This window comes from Caloenas nicobarica, chromosome 27 (assembly GCF_036013445.1).
Source record: "Caloenas nicobarica isolate bCalNic1 chromosome 27, bCalNic1.hap1, whole genome shotgun sequence".
NCBI classification, from domain to species: domain Eukaryota; kingdom Metazoa; phylum Chordata; class Aves; order Columbiformes; family Columbidae; genus Caloenas; species Caloenas nicobarica.
This window is the reverse complement of record NC_088271.1, coordinates 763,032-784,795: the sequence shown is the minus strand read 5'-3', so window position 1 is coordinate 784,795 and position 21,764 is coordinate 763,032. Positions and strand designations below refer to the sequence as shown.

Here is a 21,764-nt window from a genome sequence, read left to right as displayed (position 1 = left end):
ACCCCTCGTGCTAATACAGACTCCACTACTGCTGGTGACATCAGGACTTTGGGTATCAAAGTCACATATTTGATCCTCAAAGGCACTCAAAGCCCAAGACACCCATGAGCTGCACTTGTGACTTTCCAACTAACACATATCCCTGTAGTATCCTACAAAGCACTAACAGAGCAGGGATGCAGTGATCCTAAATACCAGCAGAAATGGGTAACCTGCTAATTATTTCACTAAAAGTCGGCTTTTAGAGGATTGGTAGATTATTTAAAATCCTGGTAGATCATAGCCGTGATTTCCGGACAAGCAAAGAATGAGCAAGGCCGTTCCGTACCTGCAGCTTTAATGGTTGGCGCAGTTCCAGAGCCATTTCTTCAGAGTGCAAGTCTTAAACAGCTTAAACCAGCAATAAAAAGTAAAATATAAATTTTTATTTAGAATTAAAGCAAATACTTCAGTATCACAAACACAATATTAAACTTCAAGAAATATACTGCTAATTTGGAGGGAGCATTTATTTGCACAACCACAACATGCGCACAAATCCAGAAAAAGATGTGGAGTCTGAAATTTTCAACATCTCACCACCAGAGCAGTTGGTCACAACATTTCGTACAGAGTTATAGATACTGTAATAGATGTTGACAAAATTTCTACAGAATCATCTTTATAGACAACAAGAAAGCTCTAAGAGGCAAAACATTGCAATCTATTCTTCTTCTGATGAGTCTCTCTCAAACGTGTAGGCCATGAAGCAAGCATCTGGTCTCTTGGGGACAAGGGGATGCCCTGGTCTCACAATCTCAAAGCCCAAAAAGCTGAAAGTACGGAGCAATGCAGCTAGAAAAAAAAAAAAGCAGAAAATAAATTTCATCCATTTGATGCTGCACAATAGTTAAAGCACCTAAAACCAATTTCAAATAATGCGTTCACACCTCTAGAGACAGCGCTACACTCACCTCTATCATCTCTGTTCTTGTGGAAACAAATGAACACATGATCAACTCGAAGCTGTTCTTCAGCAAACTCTAGAAGAACTGCAAAACTAGAAGACGAAGACAAAGCACATGAGCAAGAACGTTCTTCAGCGACCGGTCAGCACAGCCCTGGGAGCTGATCTGCACCTGAGCTCACACCAAGAGGAGGCCCCTGAGCCCCACCTTTAACTTGGGGGCAGAAATCTGAGTCTTCAGTAACACAGAAAACATGTTTTTCCTGTCACAGGTGAAGGGAGAACTGCAGTGACAGACTTGGAACCAGGCTGGTGTTTGCAGTGGGTAAAATACCCGCCCCGTATGTGGTAACAAAGCCTGAAATAAGACCTTTTGGGGGGTTCTGCCTGAGAAAACAGGATCAAATCAGGATTACTTAGTTACAGCCACTTACAAGAGAACATCAAGCACCATCATTAGACTTCAACTTTCAGAATAAAGGAAGCAAACAACAGTAAAGTGTTATTCCACCCTACTGACAGGCCTTCAAGCCAGAGGGAAGTTAAAGCGCAGCTGTATTTTATTCTCCCCACCTGTCTTTGCTCCCTTCAGGCAGAGCACCACTGGGAATTTCTATGTAGAGGTTGTTGTTGTTCAGCACTGCTCTCCAACTAATGTGTTTGGCATCTGTAAGCCTTGACTGGACATTCAGAATTCTTGTCCTGTTATTAGATGTTAGTTCTTCTGTTACATTCAGCCGATTATCCTGTAGCAGTAATAAAAGCAAAGTTATTTCCAGTTCCTTCTGGAGAAGGGGTAACTCCCATTAATAGGCTCGCCGTGGCAAGCTGCTTGTTATTATTCATACTCACCGAATAAAATAAATTAGCTGAAAGATTGTGATCCCTCTGACTATTCCCTCGCCCACCTGGGATCTTCAGGGGTGGGTGAGGGACATCAGGAGCACCACCGAGGCCCCGGACCCAGGTTACTACAGCAATTGAAGGGAACCCTGGAACTAGAAAGGGATCACAGTTAGAGAGACAGACAGACAGCATTCTAAACAGTGATCAGATGACAAGATGTAATAAAAAAATTTAAAAAAATGAAGCTAGGCCAAGGGAACTCCTCCCACTGCAACCCAGGGATTGGCGAGACAAAGGAACCTGGAGCACAGGGACAGGAACGCTGCCTCGCGCCCAGGGGGGTCAGAAAGCTCCTTCTGCGGGATTTTGAGGGAACGACTGACTTGGAGATGAAAATAGGCTCAGCTCAAAGTGAGCAAGGCCTATTTCTATACCGAGGCAGCAGTATACTTGACCTGATCTCAAGAGAACCATTCTGCTAACACACAGGCGAGATCCCATTTTCTCCTCACCTTGTTCTCATAAGTTATCAGGAATATATTGACCCAGCAAACTAGGGATGAATTTTTCACCGGTGATACACAGCCCTAGTTACCTCAGGCCTTCGCATCGGCACTCTTGGCTCGACACCAGAAAATTACACGCAATCGTCTCACAGATGACACTACCTCAAATGTTTTCACCGAGCAAACTCGCCAGTTTTAACTCCGATACCAAACCTGAATATTTGCAGCCCTTCAAGCCTTCCTACTGAATTCTTCAGGGCAATTTTGAGAATCGAATTTGGCTGAGCAGCGTAATGTGAAGAACGTCATCTTTGGAGGATATAAACCACATTTCTCACGTGTGTCTTAAGTTTCACCCCATCCATAGAAGGCTGATGAAGCAAATAAACGTCCTCCCGTAGCAGAGCAGGCGCGGCCGCCGGCCCCTCCCTCTGCACCATCCTTCACCCCCGGGCTGCGCCCGCCGGTTGCGTCATCTCAGCAGATGCAGCAACCGAGGCCCTTGGGGAAATTTTCACAATCGTCCTGTCTGCGAGTGCCAGCAGCCATTTGCAAATCAGAATAAACATGTACAAAATAATCCACCATTTTGCACAGGTCATAGGAGTTTCTTTTCTATTTTTTCTTTTTTAAATCAGCTTGAAACGCAGTGAATAATCTTTATTAGACAGGCACTAAACAGCCGCATAGGTCAAATACTAGATGCTGGAAGGTGTAAGTTTTATTTTAAAAAATTCGCACTCTCTCAATTCAATGAGTGACCAACCCATTATTTAAGGCTCTTTGAGAGACGCTTTCCTCTAGCACTAGTATTACTAGTTTTATTTCAGAATGGCTGCAGAGCCATGCATTCCTGATTACCCTTTCAAATAAGCCTTTAAGCACCCTGTTCAGAAGGGTGCAGCGCTAATCCTTGGTAGAATTTCACCTCCTGCCCAGTGAAACGCCGTGCGTAACGAAGGTTGCCTACGCTTTGCGATTAAAAATATATATTTTAGAGTGATGTTCGCGTCCACTTAGTCCTCTTGGGAAAAAATTATCTTTAAACAACGGCCAAGTATTAAAATGGCTTTATAACAAAATACCGTAATTGGTTTTATAGCTCGCACGGGAGGTTTGATCACGGGTCCCTTCACACAAGACCGATGCCCCACACCGGCCCCCCTCACTCAGTATTTTCTTCCCAGCATCTGCCAGAATTGTTTGATCTTTCGGCCGGGTTTTAAACCACCAGCTCTGTTAACACTCCCATGTTCTACTTTAGGCTCAGTACCCTCGATTAGTTTTCAAGAACATCTAAGGATTGCATAAGGGGATAAGAGCTTTCAATCCCTTGCCATCTCCACCTAATCGCGGTGGTTTTGGGGCGGGCGTTTTCGGTTTGTTTCGGGTTTTGTTTGTTTTTCCCGGTGGGAAGGAGGCAGCTCCAGGCCCGGCTTTGTCTCCAGGCCCTGGGCCCGTCCGGCCGCCGGGGGCTGCGACACCCGGGGGGCTGCGACACCGCCGGGCCCCGGCGGCTCGGGGGGCGGCCCCGGCAGGTCCCCCCGCCCCAGGGCAGCGGGGACGTGTCGCCCGGCACGGCGGCGACTCACACCGGAGGGCGTGGAACCTTCGGGTTCCGCCTTAGGCGTTACTTTTTTTTTTTTTCCCACCCTTTCCATCCCCCTCTTTTTCCGCGGGGGAGGCCCGGCCGCTCTGCCCGCCCCCCCCGCCACGGAGCACCCGCCCCCCGGCCACGGGGGAAGCGAGCGGCGCTGGAGGGACGAGGAGGAGGAGCAGGAGCAGAGCGGGCCCTGCGGGACGGGGGAGGCGACGAGCGCCCGGCGGGGCGGAGGCGGAGGGAGGCCGCGGCCCCTCACCTGCTCTGTCCGGTACTGAGGCTCAGCACAGCGGGCATGATGGTGCTTTTATTCCCCTCTTTCTCTCTAGCGAAGCAGTGACTGTTGAGTATCCGCTGCAGGGAGGATTTCACCATCCGGCCGCTCTGGTCCGAACCCCGAAACCCCCCGCTGCTCCCACCGGCCGCTCTCCAGGCGCTGCTACACAAAATGGCAGCGCGGCCGCAGCGGGTCCTTATATACCCTTTCCAGGCCACGCCCCCGCCGCGGCAACGCCCCCACGGAGCGAGACACGCCCCCAACCGGGAAAGGCTCCCGGCCGGTGAACGGCCCGCTTGTCCCTTAGAAAATCTCGCTTTCTATTGGCTGAAGGAGCGCGGGGGAGGAACTGAGAGCTCTTATTCTATTGGCTGGCAAGGTGAGGGGGTTCGGCATTGGTTAGAAGGGTGTCGGGACGGGGAAGGGGGGAATAGCGGCCTCTGATTGGCTATGCTTGCTGCGGGTGGGCGGGGTCTGGCGGGGTTCGTCCGGGAGGCTTCAACGCGGCGACGCAGCTTTCACTCGTCTGAGAGCCGCCGGTTCGAGTCCCGTGTCCGCGCACCCGCCCGGCGGAGGTGAACTGCGGCGGGCGGGAGGGGCGAGGCCCGGCCGAGCGCATGTGCCGGGCGGGGAGCTCACGGCTGCGCCGAGCTGATGCGCGTCAGAGGTGGAGGGGGGCTCGGGACGTTCGGGCTTTACAGGCTCGGGGCTGCGCGCCCGCTCGTGGGGGGAGCGGAGGGGTGGCAGCTTCCCGCCACCCTCCTGTAGGGGGCAGTGGGCCCGGGGGCATTGCTGCCCTCTGAGCTGGTGCTCAAAGCAGGCATGAAACTTTAATTTAAAAAATAATGTAAAAATCCCCCAAGTACCGGAGGGGGTCCCTAAAAGGCCAGGCTGGTGTTGTGGTCTAGTTTTGGGGTGCCCGCTGGGGGCTGTGGCCGTGCTCCCATGGCAATATCTCCTGGGTCCCCTTGGCCCGTGCGTTGTGCTGCCAGCTGTGGGGGCAGTTCTGGGCCCCTCACGCCAAACAAAACCTCGAGGTGCTGGAGCGAGTTGAGAGCAGGGAACGGAGCCGGTGAGGGGCTGGAGCACAAGTGTGATGGGAGCGGCTGAGGGAGCTGGGGGTTCAGCTGGAGAACACGAGCTGAGGGGAGACCTTCTGACCTCTGACCTGCCTGAAAGGAGCTTGGAGCCGGGGGGTCGGGCTCTGCTCCCCAGGAACAAGCGCCAGGAGCAGAGGAAACGGCCTCAAGTTGCGCCAGGGGAGGTTGAGGTTGGATCTGGGAACAATTTCTTCCCCAAAGGGCTGTGGGGCATTGGAACAGGCTGCCCAGGGCAGTGCTGGAGTCACCATCCCTGGAGGGGTTGGACAGACGGACATGAGGTTCTCAGGACACGGGGCAGTGCCAGGGGTGGGGGAACGGTTGGTCTCGATGACCTTGAGGGGTTTTTCCAGCCAAAATGATTCTGTGATTTGTGTGCAGGAGCCCAGACCCTCTCAGGAACTGAGCGCAGAGCTGCACAAGCACCTGGCTGCTGCCCTCCCCCCTGACCCGAGCAGCGATGCTGTGCAGCCGGGACAAGGCAGTGCCACAGCGGCACGGCCACGTGCACATCCACCCACCGCGGGCTGTCACAGTGGCGAACGGATGACGATACACCTCCGCCGCACGTCCTGCTGCACTCTCCCCAGGACGACCAGGCTCCCCAGGCACCATCCACGCCGGCCGGCCGGGTGCCGAAAGGTACACACTCCCTCTTGTAGCACCACTGGGGAAAGACACAGCTTGTCAGGCATTGGGACAGGCTGCCCAGGGCAGTGCTGGAGTCACCATCCCTGGAGGGTTGGACAGACGGAGATGAGGTTCTCAAGACACGGGGCAGTGCCAGGGCTGGGGGAACGGTTGGACTCGATGAGCTTGAGGGGCTTTCCCAACCAAATGATTCTGTGATTTATGGAGGGGAAGCTGACTGCCATTTCGTGCATTATCCAGAGACCAACTTGAAACAATGTGATAGCTGCAATTCAGGAATTTCTGGACCAAACGAAGCACATCAGAGAAGATTTTAGCAATTCATATTTTGTATGTTGGTTTAGAAAGGTTTTCGTGATGAGGGGTGAATGTGTTCACCGATGGAAAGACTGCCTTAGTGTTTTGTCATAGGTTTCATTGTTTCTAGTAATGGCATTTATTATTTATGTAGTAATCCAACTGTAATTCCTTATAACGACACTGTGTCAAAAGACATCATCTCTGCAGCTGCTTTCCTATTTACAGTGGCACTGGAAGCAGCTTTGCCCTTTGGATACCTGTCACACGGTTCCATTTTACAGCTGAGCGACTTGGATCACAGTGTAGGCCTCTGTACTCCGCAAAAAAAAAAAAACCTGGTCAACCTGTTTTGGTTTTGTGCGTTAAATATCGTGTGGGATTAGCTCCAGCTGCAGTTTTGCTGAGATAGCCTGACAGTTTAGCAGTGACAGTGATTCATAAATCCTTCCCGAGAAGCCTCTGACTCATGATTTCAGGATTACCAGCTGAGGCAGTTGGAGATGTTGCCATCTCCAGCTGGTTTTTTACCACCAGTTTGCCACGAATCCCCTTCCCATAACAGAATGAACCATGTGTCGGTGTCTCAGTTGCTCCAGCTGCGTTCCTAGTTTGTCCAAACCCATCTCAGTCCCTGGTATTATCTAATTGTCCGGGGCAGTGAACCCTAACAGCTGATGGGTGGGCATCCATTCCTACTTGCCCACGTCTGCCATGGCACAGCAACTTTCAACACAGAGGCAAGACGGACAACTGCAAATAGAGAATCTCGTCCGTCAAAGTCCTGAGGCTCTAGTTCATCCCTACGCCGGTGTCCACAAATATGCTATCAAAGCCATTCCACTGGCTCCCAGCTACCACAGCCTTCCCATCGCCAGAAAATCCATGTTTTAAAGGACCAGGGGGTTCTGTGGGCTCTGTCCTGAGCTGCTCGCTGAACTCCTCGGAGGAGAGCGTGCAGAGTCCCAGCTCTTCTTACACAAGCAGGTCACAGCAACCTGGGAAAATATCTTGTGCAGCCTGAGTTACTCAATAACCAGACCTGCTAACAGAGAAGGTCCAGAAGAAGCAACACAACTGAACTCCACATTAGGAATCGAAATTGTCTCAGGTTGAGGAGAGCCAAGGACGTAGCTAAATGCCACGGCTGCAAATATTAGTGGTTTTGTGTGGTTCGTGCTGCAGGCTTTGTGGAGCAGCTCCTGCGACCGTGTTCTAGAGCAGTAACAAAGCTCCAGTGAAGGTGAATGGGAAAAAAACCCGGCATTTGACATGTAGCAGAACCCCCCGTATATATTTTCTGCTTAGCTGCATGATGCTGTCACAGCTCTTCTTGAATGTGGAAAGAGATGTTTATGACATTTAGCAGCATCCTGGTAATTAATCTATCTCTGATTTGCTGACTAGGGAGAAGCACAACAGAAAGAAAAACTCGAGCTTTCTTTTAAAGCGTGTTCAGTCCTCTCATAGGGTTACACACTTAGTAACTCCCCTAAAATGGTAAAAAAAAAAAAATAAATTGAACAAGAATATAAAATCAAGTTGTTCTGATTGCCTTTTCTCTCTATTTCCACTCCAGGAAGACTCTACTTGTTCTTACAGTATTAAGAACTATCTGGAGATGTAACCAAGCACCAAACCAGGACAGAAACTGAGGCAGAGATGTCCATCGTTACATGTTTCCACAAGAAACCGTTGCGGGCGTTGACTTCTTCACCCTCTAATTTAGCTGGTTTTAGTCCCAGAATAATTTAAATATTCACCTTGATCAGCTCCGTGTGGAGACAAAGTACGGTAAAAGCTTGTGAGGTCTTTATCAAAATACCAGACAGTGTTATTTCTAAACTTTATAGTTGATAAGTCTGATAAAGCTGGGCTCTTAAGTCTATCCGTCTCCTTCCCTAGGACTTGTAGTTCTTTTCCTTACAGGTAACAGTTAACTACCAGTTACCTAATTTTAAATACACCCCCACTAAAAATGCTATTTGGTGTGTTAGAATCTATTCTGATCTTTGTGGGACATGTAATTAGAACACTTTTTTTTTTCTAGCTGGAAAACTCTCCTCGTTCTCATTGTCATCAGAGCCTGATTTGATCTGAAGGTCAGGTTTTCTGCAGCCCCACTTGTGCGCAAGGAGATGCCACACGCCACTGCGAAGCTCAGCTGCCATTCTTAAATATTTACCAGCACCGGGAAGGATTTATTTAACAAGATCTTTGTGAGATATTGAACTAGAAGAGAGCAGGCAGGCCAGCAAATGTCTGTACTTCTTACCAAAGAAACTTCGGATCTCTGCTTTCTCGCTTAAAACCAGCTGGTATGAAGAGGACTGTATGTGGAATGCAGATGAGGTAACAGATGCTTAAAATGCTTTAAAGTCTCGTTATCTGATTTAGGGGTGTAATGCAACATAGTGCTGGTCGCCTGATAAGTGCTGAGCTGTTTTCTTTAAGTTTGCAGGATCAAACTTTGCAGTTCGGTTTCCACGTAAAAATAGCGTGGGGGTGAGGGGAAAGATTTGAAGTGAGAACTGGAAATCTGGTCAGTGGGTCTGGCAACAAACAGCAAAAGACACGAGATAGGGTCAGAGGATGGCACCGTAACGTTTCCGGGGAAATAAATGTGCTTGGGCAGTTTGTCATTACAGTTCTGTAATTTAAGAATAATGTTCCACAAGCTTGGTCTTTTTTGGTTTTGATTTTTCTCCGGGTGTTGCCACCAGTCATGAACAAATGGTCGCGAGGAATTCAGAGATAGCTACGAAACAATAAAGTGGAAGAGATTGCAGCATCCTCCCTTCCACGACCTGTTTTCTGTTTCGTTTTCACTGGGCCAGATGCAGCTCACACCTCCATCCCCTGCTCTCCCTCCCCGAGGTAATGAGGGAGAAGGTAATTAAGGTCTGGTTCTTGCCAAGGGTGCGATGCCGCAGCTTTCCTTCTCCCTAGCACCGGGAGAGCGGTGGGTGCACAGGGAACGAGCCCCATGCAATCACATCTAACCAGCATTTTGGAGTGCAGCAGCTTTCTTTCCTGAACGTTTTCTTCCTCTGCTGACCCTTGCTTGCTTGCCGGAGCCTTTGTGCGGGGATTTATTGGTTTATTTTTTGCTTAGCTTCCCTTTTTTTCTTACAGAAGAGTTCAGCACCATCCCCTGTTTCTTTCCAGGCCACTTTCTGAGCCGCTGTGTCGGGAGGGCGAGCTGGACGCCGGGGCTTGTTTTCCTTCGGTTCCTATTGTGCTTGGATCAGTCAACCTTAGGGACGGGGAAGTGCAGAGCGCAGCTCGGCTTTTGTAACTCCTACTTTCGCTTGGAAATGTTATCAAAACACGCAGATGCCAGCAGGATGAGCGTTAAGACCTGTGCAGAATCTGCTCTGTCAGAAACGAGTTCAGAGTCAGCTTTGCCTGCCTAAACATTTCGCCCAGCAGCTCATTAAAATGGATATATTCAAAGGAGACTTTTCCCCCCGATTAGATCATTCCTGTGATAAGAGCATTAACGAGCGTATTTTCCCATAAATAAAATGAAGAAGCCTCGAGGGCAGGGAAGGTTGTTTAGCCTGCAATAAGTTACATCCCGCACTTGTCCTTTAGAGAGTTGCGAGTAAGGGGACCAGTTCGTCCCTTTGCTAGAGCTGAGCACAGCCTCTGCCCAGCAGAACTGGCAAAATGGTTTTTTTTCCCCAGCTCTACGTTTGTGCTGCACGCTGCTTTATTTTGCATATAATCCCTGTGGATTCAGCACTTGGCAAAGTCACCGGCCGGAGCTCACCCAGAGCTGTGCTAAGAGCCAGGGCAGCTCTTGGGGTGCCCTGGGGGGATGGGGGGCCCAGTCCCGGTAGCAGTTGCTTTTGCCAGCCTGTTTATTAATATTTGAGCTGCAGGCAGCCTCGTGCTTTTTTGCCCATGAGCTATTTGTATTTGAACTCACGGCTCTGTGCACCAAGATAATCAGCAATTCCTTGGAGGATGGACTGGAACCAGCCATCAGGCCAGCTTAGCAGCTCAGGTTGTTTGCAGCTTTTTTAAAAAATACTCTCGAATTTCAGGCTGGTGAGAGGTGACAGCGTGACAGCTCTGGCGAGGCCTTGCCCACGCAGCAGGTAGAGCGACGGCGACACAAGCTTCTCCCACAGCAAACCCCTCCGACCTGCCCACCCCTGCGCCTCTTGAGCCACGAAAACCCCTCCGAGCAGCGGGGGGGGACAGACCCCCACCCCCTGCAGACCTCAGCATCGCCCCATCGCTTGATCCGCAAGCAAGAAACTGAAATCCAAAGGCAGCCGGTGCTATAGTGATATTTGTAAGGCATTGACAGCAAACTCTGATCAAAGAAGCCACCAGGCTGCCAACACGTTTAAGAGCGGAGGCTTTAAAATGAAGGTGGATCTATTTCATGACTAGAATTTTCCAGTTTTTACTTATGAAGCCGTCCTAGGTAAAAATTAACTTATTTTTCCTCCTGTTTGTTATTAACTCTAGATGCAGCTGATATGTGGAGGGTTCGTTGCTCACCGCGCTGGAAAGGGGTGACTCGGTGCAAAGCGCGGCGGGGTTTTGCGGCAGCGCTCCCGAGAGCGTCGCGGTGCCTGTCCCTGTGTTTCCAAAGTCACCGGGCTGTAGGGGACCTGTTTCTTCCCTCTGTAAGCCCAGGAATCTCACCCAGATTCCCTAATCAACCCATAGGGCTTCCCGCTGCAGAGGCGGGGTAGCCTGACCTTTGGGGAGCGCAAAAGTGCATTTCCACTCTTAATAAGGCCAACAGATTTCCCAAGGTGCTAGAAGATAAAGAGGTGGTGTAAGGAAGGCAAGAAACCTTGAGATTACTGTTCTGGATTGGGCCAATGACCTAGTTAGTTTGATTTTCTGCTCGCGGTGACTTTTACCAAGTACTTCGGGTGACAATCTGCAAACCTACTTCTTCAGAGGTGTGTGCAGTGAGAGGCCGTGGTTGTGACTGCAGAAAATAAACTGGGCAGGAGTTAGGAATTAGTTCTGAATTTTGGTTTTTGAGTATTTTAGCTACTGAAGTTATTACTTCTGAACATCTGATCCCCATATAAATGTTTGTCCTTTCTTGGGTCAGAGAGCTTCCGTTTGGGATTGTCTAGTGGGCATGTCCTTTCAAACTGCAATGCAGATGGAACGCTGCCCCGCCGCTCTGGTGCTTCCCCAGGCTTTTGTCCTACAGCACATTAATTTCTTGGCTCCTGGTTCCTTGTTCCCCATGACAATTCCGTGTTTGGCTTCACACACAGAGGCATCCTCGATCTCCAGGCAGCGGTGGAAGCCAAAGATCGTGTACGATCCAGTTGTGCAGCCTCAGCCCATCGCCAGACTCACTGAGCTCGTTAGGGAGGAAAATGTAATCAACTATCCTTCAAGGAACAGGATGCAACAGGAAGCAATACAAGTCAGCAGGTCAGAACTTAACAGCTGCCAGAACAATGTGCACAGCACAGCGGCTCCAGAGTTCTGCTAAATCGAGTCACGGGCTTAATGGGCTGGAGTATCCACGTTAAAACTGACCCCTGCAGAGATCAGGACGCGTCCCGGCGGCGGCAGATCCTACAGCATCCCTGGGGCTGTGTTGATCAGACAGAGAAAACAGGATCCATGGTTTGCAAGTTTAAGCTTCCAGTGCCACCTCTCAGTCTTCGTGCTGCCTTGGAGGCTGTAATTTAATGTGCTTGTGCCGCTGCAGATGGGGAAACTGAGGCAGGGAGAAAGGACTGGCCAAGGCAGCACCGAGGCAGAGCTGGGAGCTGCAGAGGTCTCACACCTCTGCTCCCTTCAGGCTCCTCGGACCTTGAATCCTATGAGATTACAGGGTTCAGGTCGCTTTTAAAAGTCTAGTTACCCCAAAGAACCTTTGAAATAAGCAAAATGTTCTCTTGGACCCGCATTAGCTGTCCTGATCCTGTCTCAACTCTTATTGATAATCCTCTTTGTTACCTTTAAAAATATTTATGGGAGATTATTCTTTGGCAGTGATAGTCATGTTTAATTCTCTTTCTATTATACTGGGCTCTTTTTTTTCCAATGGTTTCCTGGTGTCTTGCTGTTTGGTATTGTTAGGTTTAGGTGTTGCAGTTTTAAGATTTTAAATGAGTTCAGAAACGCACTTGTGGTAACTGGATACTTTTCCCCATGGACTGTTATGGAGGCGGCCACAAAATATCAATTTATACAAAACTGGCGCTTTTTTTGTTTGTTTCATTTTAGCACTGAAACTCTGGTTATTTGCATCACTACTTTTGCATCACTACTCTCAGTGTCCCAGTGGGACTTTTAAAATCTTCGAATTTTGATGATAAGCCTTTCCTGAGCCTCGCATGCAAAGGAAGGCAAACAAAGTTTAATATGTAAGGCTTGATGAAGCCGTTATCAGTTCAGGCTGTGGTGCTGCAGGCTGGGATGGAGGCGTTCAGACCTGCATGGGCATCTCCAGGTCGCTGTGGGGCACAAACCGTTGGGTTTGGCAGCAATTCTGTGTCCAGCCACGAGCAGGAGTGATCAGAGAGGACCGTGTCATCTTCTTGGTGCGAGCTTTGTATTACTATTATTATTATTATTATTGTAATATCACAGGGCATATTAATTGCTGCTGCAGAAGGCCGTATGACCCATGCTCCTGCCCCAAAAAAGGATTAGCTTTTCAGGAATCATTCCTGGCAATGTGTCTGACCTGTTCATAAAACCCCTCAGTGACAGAGAGGCCAACGTTTCCCTAGACAAGCTCTTCTAGTACTTTCCTGTCTTTACCGCTACAAAGTATTTGGGCTTTTCCCCCTTAAATTCATGACTGCTATTCATCTTTCTGTTACCGTGGGCAAAAAGACATTTCTCTTCAGTCCCTCCTCATTGTATTCATAGAGGACACATTCAAACTCTTTTTCTTCGGCCAAAATGCTTCTTGCAGCAGCTCCAATGAGACCTTTTTTTCCATGACCTCCAGGTATAACAGCTGTGACACATTTGTTTGGAGGAAACTGTAAGGTTAGGAAAAACAAGCTGTTCTTAATTTGCCTTGAAAATAAGCTATTGTTGTAGCTCTCCAAGATCCGTGCTCGTTATAGTACTTTGAAAAGTGGCTGATCTCAAAGCACATGCGATCCAAGGGGAGTCAGCTCGTGTATCTTCTTTGGTCTTCGCCTGGGGGGATCTGGAGAGCCCTGGGCACAGCTCTGTGGAGACACGGGGCGCTGGGACTTGCCTGTGCTGCAAGGTTCAGCTTCCCAGTTCCAGAGACCTGCGTTTGCGTGTTCGTCCTGATGTTGGCGCGGGCTTAGGGAGACCCGAGTCAAACCCAGGCCTGTCCATGCGTGATCCTCAGGTCTCCTCCGTACAGGGACAGCCCCCAGCGCGTCCCCCGCGAGGCCATTCCACAACCCGAGTGCTCTGCTGTGAAGCTCCTTTATTATATTTATTTGTAGCCAATTTTTCTCCCCAGTTGGTTTCACGCCAACATTGTCCTTATGCTTAAATAGATGTCTCAGCTCCCTCTTGGGTGTTTTTATGTGGAGTAATCCTACCCCTTCTGGCCTTTGTGGTTTTTTTAGGCTAAGCAAACTGAGATGTCTTCTGTAAAGGCTTCTTTGCTCCTTGTTAATGCTTCTTGTCAAGGAAGTATCTCAGCCATCCAAAAGCTATATATATAAAGCATCTCTCTGTGACCACGTAAGTGCCATCACCTCTTAGGTAAAACCCAACTGTTTATAAATGTATTTTTGCTGGATGTTGGAAAAGGAGCTAAAAAACGCACACACACATGCAAGCAGAACCAGGAGCAAAAACCTGGGCACAAGTACCTAGGGGGTCATAATTCAGCGAGGTTGTTACAGCTTATGCTGTTGTGCTTCACAAAAGGGCTGCTGGAGCCTCAGCGCTGGATCCTGTGATTCATTTTGGGTCTCTGCTTTGATGTTGTGTTGAAAGCCTTCTTCTTCGGTGGTCTGGAAAAGGGATAACAACCCGGCATTGGTCTGAACCGCTGGCTCGGTGGTGTCTAGGTGGAAGGAGTTTGGCAAAACCTCCCTCTGCACCACAAGAATGTTGCTTAGAGATCTCCCACCAGTCTGGGCCTGAGTCTGTTTAGCTCCCACGTGCTGATCTTTGATAAGGAACTGAGAAAATATTTTTGTGTGTGTGAAAATGGGTCACTTTTCATCTTTTTTCGCCCTCAGAGCTAGAGGTCCTCTTGACACGGTTCCCACAAGAGCGGTGGTGTTTCCCGTCCAGCCCCGCGTGCTCCCGGCGGGTCTGAGGATGGGGTTCGGTGGGCACCGCTCGGGGCAGAGGCACCGAAAGGGGCTCGGGAACGATGCTGTGGCGTGATGTGCAGGAGCAGCAAAGCTGCCAGCCCCAAACTTGCACCCTGCTGTCCTGCAGATCCCGGAGATGGACATTTAAAAGTCTTTTAGTTGCAAAAGCCTGGAGCATTTCTTTTGGGCAGAAGCGTGCTTTAAAAAACAGTTGTGCTTTTCATAGCTGTGTGTATGTTTGGCAGCTGGGCAGGGGACATCTGAGGGCCCAAACTCCATCCTGAGGGGGCTGTGCGTGATGCTCAGAGCCAGAGAACTCCTTGCCAGTGACTGAAGTATGTTCCTCCAGCTGAAAGGAGTGGAAATGGGAAGGAAGTTGAGGAAAAAGGACCGTGGCAGGGCTTTGCTCGACTCAGGGATCACCCTGCTGTTCTCCCAGGCTTGAGCTCTGCTCCCCGGTCTCACGGCTCAGCTGTGCTCACCCCGCTTTGGGCTGGGATGTTGGGGACATGCTGCCGAGGATGCCCATGTCCCCGTGCTCCCCGCTGAAGCTCTGAAGCCTCTCGGCACAAACATACCACCAGCACCCGAGGCTGAAGCAAGCGCTGCTGCGAAGCGGAGATGAGGTTCTTAGGGATGTGGGGTAGTGCCAGTGTTGGGTTAACGGTTGGACTCCATGATCTCGAGGGTCTTTTCCAACCAAAATGATTCCCTGTGGCCTCCTTCCTCCCCAGCAGAACCGGTGGTGCCACCCAGCAGCATTGAGTGGTGGTCCCCCTGAAACCCACACCCCCATTTTCTCTGTGCCAAAGCTGCCCCGTCCCCGTTCCCCTCCCCACAGCGGCCCACGGAGCTGGGCAGGGCTGGGGCTGAGTAAGGCTGACTCAGAGCCGGGTTCAGCCGGCCCCTGCCCGCGCAGGGAGAGGAGCTGGAGCGGGTCCCACCGCATGGTGTGAGCATCTCTGCCCCGCTCCTCCCCGTCACCCCGCACCTCCAAACCAGCGCGGGTGGAGCAAGACCAAACTGGTCTCTGCATGCGCATCGTCTTTGTCTGGTGTGGATGAGCACAAACTGCTGGAGGGAAGCATTTTAACGATGAAAACCATGCGGGGCTCAATTGTTCCCTGCATCCATGGAAAATTACTCCTGCTCACTCCCCCCTTTGCTTGAGCAGCTCCAAGATGTGCTCGTAGGGGAGGGTGAAGAGGAGGGAGGTGTATGTGCCTGTGGGGTCAGAGCTGCTGCTTTTTTTCCCTTTTCTCTTGCCTCTAGATGATTTATTCTGTTAGAGTCTCGCCTTTGTGTCATTGGGAAAAACACGCAGCAATCAGAAAGCGTCTTGGGGCCAGCCATTTAAATGTCACTGGGAAAAGAATAGGAAGAAATGAATCCCCGACATCCCAGCGATGCGGCCCCATCCCCCTTCCCTCCCTCCCCTTCCCATCTGGCACAAGCAAAAGCAGATGGGAGAGGTGGCCGCGCTGGAGGGTGCTGGTCCCATGGCCCATCGCCGCCGTCCCCAGCACCCAGGGGACACCGCCACGGGCAGGGGGCACAGCCTGGGGGTGACACGGTGGCCCTGGGCGCTGCTCTGGTGCTCCCGATGCCGGTCACCATCCCACGAACCCACCCGGGAGCTCTGCAGGTCCATCTGTCCGTCCCCTCCGCAGCTCCCATCCTTCAGGGCTGACCGGGTGTTCTCCTCCCACCTCTTCCCTGTGAGTTTGCTTTGCCGTGATGCTCCATTTCTCTTTTTTCACCCTTTTCAGACCCTATCATTTTACCCGAATTTCTAACTCATTTACTCACCCACATCCCTGATTCTTTTCCTTCTCCCTTTTATTTTTCTCCTCTCCCAGTGCTGCCCAGCTTTCCTCTCTATCTCCTGCTCTCGCTCTCATTGCGTTTTCTTTGTGGTCCTGACAAGAACGTTCTCAGGTATAAGAAAACGAAAATCCCAGTGATATGTGGCTGCGAGGCCTTTATTAGCGATCGGGGCTGACTTTTTGTATTCCCTGTGTTCTGTTACCCTGAGCTCCCTTCCCTGGTGCTGGATTATCTGCACCGTGAGGATGCTCAGGGCAGAGACCTTCCCAGGAGCTGCCTCTGTGCTGGGCCTGGATTTGTCCCCAAAAACCAGGGAAAAATGGAGCAGGCGTTGCAGGTCGGGCGGGCAGTCACTGCCGTAGCCAGTCACAGTGCCCGGAGGAGGAAGGCAGCGGCGAGGGTGGTGGATTGTGAAAGGGATTGAGCTAAATAAATGGAAATTATAGGCTGGGTGTCAAGGATGGTTTCGGGTTGTGGGATGTGTCAAGCGGTGGATCGTATCTCGAGACGAGGAACAGAAAAAGCTGCTGTTTGGATGCTGAAATCTGAACTGAACAAAGCTGTGGAAGGTACTGTTGTATAGTTGGGGATGGTGGATTTAGGAATAAACCTTGCAACGAAAATGCAAAGTGCTCTGGTAAGCTCATCTGGGATCTTCTGCAACCCCGCTTGGTGAATTTCTTTACGTTTCTGTGATGTGGGGAGCACGGCTGCCCCAGCAGGGTGATCTCTTGCCTGTGTTGTGAGCTGGTGCTTATCTTCAAACATTCCCCTCGCATAGGTGTTCCTGGCACCTGCAATGCTTTTTGCACCCAAGAGTCTTGGGCTGGGCTTTTTTGCATATGTTTTTGCCTTTTTGATTTGTTTTCATCTGCTTTGAATTCCCTCTTGTGCACCTGGTGTCTCTGAAACCTGGTGAGAACCTTGTTCCCCGGGGCTGGAAGGGGAGGCTGGTTCTCCTCCCAGGTTCTCAGCGGTGACACCGCGGCCCGGGGCTGCCCCAGGGGACACTCCAGGGATGTGACGTGGGCCACCGCTTCACTGGTGCAGTTCCTTTCATTCTCTAGTACCCAGATTCAGGTTTGGTGCAAAATCCTGATTCCTACAGTGACCGAGGGAGGGAAGGGAACTGGAGGCATCTGCTTGTACAACCAGGGAGCTGCTCCTGTCATTCCCCTCTATTTCTTCACCTTTTTTGTCTCCAAGACCTCAAGCTTTTGGCTTTCTCTACCCTGGCCAGGCCAGGACAGCAGGGAGCGATATTTAAAGCGTTTGTGAAACTGCAGCTGAACTCGAGTAGCTCTGCAGTGAACTCCTCTCCCCTCTTGGTTTTAAATTCTTCGCCTCTTTGCCGTGTAAGTGGAGAACTGATCTATATAGGGACTGGTCAACACCCCATCAAAGGCGTCTCCAGCAACAGGTTTCTGTGGCTTTTAGATATTGCTCAGGGTCCCAATTCATGGGTTTGCTCACGGTTGCTAAGAAGGCACCGGAAAGGTGGTGCGGGGAGGCAGGGCTGGAGCCAGGCTCATCTTAGGCGGGGCTCCCAAGCCAGGCTCTTTTGCAAGCAATCGCCCACTGCAGCCTCCCCGCTGCCTTCCCCACAAACCCGGCAGCCTCTCCCTCCTCGCTATTGGAAATTATTTCACTCCGAAATCAAGAATCATGAAACTGAGATCATGGGACCAGTTAGTTACACGAAGGGAAGCAATCCCACAGCATTTTTTCCATATGAATAATACCGAGAATCCCTTTTTTGGGCATCCCACCGTGGGCATGGTTACACTGCAAGGCGCGCACAGAGCAAGAAAGTCAGAGCCCCAGGGAAACTGGAGAAACGTTCCCCGGCAGCGCCCGGGGTGCAGGGGGGTGGGACGGGTGTAAATCCACAGTAATTCTATCGGTTTCGCTGGAGTTGGACCAGAAGTTCTGTCCACGTCACTGACATGGCAGCCTTGACGCTCTGACTTCTAGGGTTAGAAGCCTGAAGGACACGTGTAATTTAAGCCAATGGGGAATTTCATGGCTGTATAAAACCACTGACCTTCATGCCAGGAGGCACAAACCGGGGCAGGAGCAAGAAGAGCAGCTGTAGCAAGGCACAGGTTAGATCCTCCCATCCTATGCTGCCCAAGATTTTATCTGCTGTTTTCTTGCTACACTTCTGCCTTCATCTCACTTAGTTTGTAAATCACCCTCCCTTTGCACAGCTGTTGTATCCCAAATTGGCAAAAGTTACACGACTTTACCACTTATGCCATTTTCTGGCCTGTGTATGTCCCGTAAATTAAGTCAATGATGAGCTTGGCATGGGATCTGGAAGCTTTTCACAGTAGGATCAGTTTCTCCCCTTTAATTAAACTTTACAGGTTCCTCATGAATCATACTTTGCGCTGTTAAACTTCTATGAAAAGCCTTAACGTAGTAATTTATGGGAAATCTGTTTTGATGTGCAGATCTGGGCCTCACTTCTAACCTTGGACACAATTGCAAAGCTCCTGGAAATCATCTGACTTTGCTGGATTTGCATCTACCCGACAACTACAGATCGGCGAGCGGTGCCACGACCGGCTAGATTGGGGCTGTCGAGTCTAAACTTGGGCTCTCGAGTCTAATAGCACAGGCCCGTCTTCCAGGTGGGTTTTTAAACCCTTTTCCAAAGTAGGTCTTTGCTTGGCCCCTGCTGCATCCCACAGTGACAACATCCGTACCTCCCTTAAATGTCTGTGCAGAACCTTTGCTGGTTTTCAACCTGTTGCTTGCTAATTGCGTCTAGTACCCAAATTTTTGTGCTTTGTGAATCAGAGAGTCACAGCTCCCTCTCTGGAGCTCTCTTGGGGTTTTGTTTCTCTTACAAGCTGATATTTTCCTCTCTTCAGTCTTTGCCCGTGTAGAAGCTCTGCCATATGCACCGTCTGCTCCTGCACCCATCCAAGCCCTTTTTCTTGCTTATCTGTGCCTTTTTGAAGGTGACCAGAGTCGCTGGCAGCGATCGAGATGTGGGTGCACAGGAGATTTCTGCAAACACAGAATGGGCTTTTCTAGCATCATCACTTGCAGCAATTCCCTAAAATGCCTTTTTACTGCCATAAGCCTGCAGCTGACATTTGCACAGTCCCATCCCCAGTGACTGGGAGATCTCTGAGCAGCATTAGCTCATTTACAGCCTCTTATTGCAGATGGGTTATTGCTTTTTAAAGAACCAAAGCATACGTGACCACGCTATCCAGCAATCCGCCCCTCTTTCTAATAACTACAGGTGGCACTGACCAGCAACAGATAAACTGGAAGGAGGGATAAATGTCCCCGGGCTGGATGTGGGGATTTGGGGCAAAAGACGGAAAGCTTCTCCAGTTCCTCTGGGCACAGCAGAAGTTGTCCCACGTGGTGGGCTGAGCAACACTAAATTTCAGCTGCTGCCCTGGTGCCTTGTCGCACGCACCGGCAGGATGCTCTGGTCCAGGGACAAGTCAAGTCACGTACCACTGGGACAGGATGGTTTCAGGCAGCTCCCCGCTCTCATCGGCCCGTGGTGCAACAGAGAGGTGTCCAAAAGATGGTTTTTTAATTAAAAAAAAACAATAAAAACCCAAAACACTTTGCAATGCTAACGTATGTAAAACATCTGCTTAGCAGAGACAACTGCATGTCCAATCGCAACGTGGGTGTCAGATCATTTCCACCCCTTTTCCACGTGAAGTTTTTTTGCCTGTCATTCTCGCTGCCTACTGAGTCCTATTTATAGAGTGCCTTTCATTGGAGTCTCAGGGCTTTTAACCTTTATTCTTGGAAAATTATTCACTTCTTGGACTTGCCGTGGAGCAATTACCCACGAAGGCTCCTCCCCAGCCTGGCTTTAAAAGAGGTTCCCACGAGGCAGCCCAGAGCTCCGCACCTCCCTGCGGCCAAGCCCCGGCTCTGCCTTGCGCCGTGGCCTGTCTCGGCTTGTCCCGCGGTTCTCGGCCTGGCTCTGTTGTTCATTCACCTGCAGAAAAATGGTTTACTGCCTTGGATGCTTCTCCGATGAGATCATTCACCTCCGAGTACAGGAGCAAAGCACTCCGAACGGGATTTTGGCGCGGGCTGGTTGGTTTCTCCAGGCCTCTTCCTCATTTTCTTGCTCATCACCTGCTGGGCCACCGCGGTTTCTGTCTCTGGTCTTGGCCACTGTAGGAAAGAAGAGCCCATTGGTGACTGGAGAGCAATTTGGGGGCAGTTGGTCTCCCACCTTCTGTGGGCGTGAAAGGGGGAAGTTGCCTCTTAGAATCACAGAATCATTTTGGTTGGAAAAACCCCTCAAGATCATGGAGTCCAACTGTTCCCCCAGCCCCGGCACTGCCCCGTGTCCTGAGAACCTCATGTCCGTCTGTCCAACCCCTCCAGGGATGGTGACTCCAGCACTGCCCTGGGCAGCCTGTTCCAACGCCCCACAGCCCTTGGGGGAAGAAATTGTTCCCAATATTTGATCTAAACCTCCTGTTCTCCAGCTGAACCCCCAGCTCCCTCAGCCGCTCCCGTCACCCGTGTGCTCCAGCCCCTCACCAGCTCCGTTCCCTGCTCCCAACTCGCTCCAGCACCTCGAGGCCTTTCTGGTCGTGAGGGGCCCAGAACTGCCCCCGGGATTCGAGGTTTTTCCTCCCCATTCCCAGCACAGGACGGTCACTGCCCTGGGCCTGCTGGCCACACCAGTGCTGGTCCCAGGCAGGATGCTGTGGCCTCTTGGCCACCTGGGCACACGCTGGCTCGTGTTCAGCCGTTGTCACCAACACCCCCCGGGCCTTTTCCGCTTGCAGACCGTGCTCTGCTGATGAGACCCGGCTCAGAGGCCTGAGCGGTGTTTGGAGACGGGGGTCTGCTGGTGCCTGACACTCCTGCAGCGTTCCGCAGCGTTTCCTACAGAAAGAAAACCCTCGTGGTTTCGAATGGCTAATTTGGGCCTTGAGGAGGAAGTTCTTTCAGGCTGTTGTTTGCATTTCACTGGGGAAAAAAAAAAAAGAAAGAAAAAAAGAAAAAATCAAAACAGCACAAGGACTCAGCTGGTTTTGCTTTCATACCTCCCAGCGTGAAGCAGGCTGGGCAAGGAGGAGGGAGGGGAACCGATGAAACGGGTAGTCGTGTTTAAACATTTGTCTTGGAGCTGTGTCGCAAGCGTGCGTCCCGTTTCATGGGCTTCCCTCGTGCCCTGAGACACCACTCGAGGGCAGCCGCGCTTCAGAGCCCCATCCCTGCCCCAGCGCTGGGAAAGGACAAGGTGATTCCTGCCAAAACCCCCTTCCAGCTGCCGTCCCTGGGTTTCCATCCCAGGATGGAGCCTGAGCTGGGATCCAGGTCCCTGGTGCTTTAGCTGGGATGTACAACCAAAGCCACAAAATCTTCAGCAGTCACTTGAGGGGTCCCTGGAGCAGAGATTGGAGGGCAGAGCCGGGGGACAGAGCCCGGCCGGCGGG

The 21,764-nt window shown here is 50.9% G+C and overlaps 1 protein-coding gene and 1 long non-coding RNA gene across 3 annotated transcripts; one reads left to right on the top strand and one right to left on the bottom strand.

Annotated features, from left to right (window-relative positions):
* Positions 1–485: 485 nt before the first annotated feature.
* On the bottom strand, positions 486–4,334 carry OAZ1 (ornithine decarboxylase antizyme 1). The gene is given in 6 exon segments (XM_065652765.1): positions 486–834; positions 954–1,039; positions 1,520–1,692; positions 1,799–1,885; positions 1,887–1,944; positions 4,158–4,334. Coding segments are annotated over 6 exon segments (651 nt in total). The 5' UTR covers positions 4,274–4,334; the 3' UTR covers positions 486–703.
* A 330-nt stretch (positions 4,335–4,664) lies between these two features.
* On the top strand, positions 4,665–19,901 carry LOC135999212 (uncharacterized). Of its 2 annotated transcripts, XR_010607685.1 has the most exons (6): positions 4,665–4,750; positions 5,657–5,917; positions 7,803–8,012; positions 8,274–8,575; positions 18,774–18,953; positions 19,577–19,901. It is a non-coding gene; the product is annotated as an uncharacterized LOC135999212 (long non-coding RNA). The 2 variants fall into 2 exon arrangements; XR_010607684.1 differs by having other exon boundaries at positions 7,803–8,575.
* Positions 19,902–21,764: the final 1,863 nt, after the last annotated feature.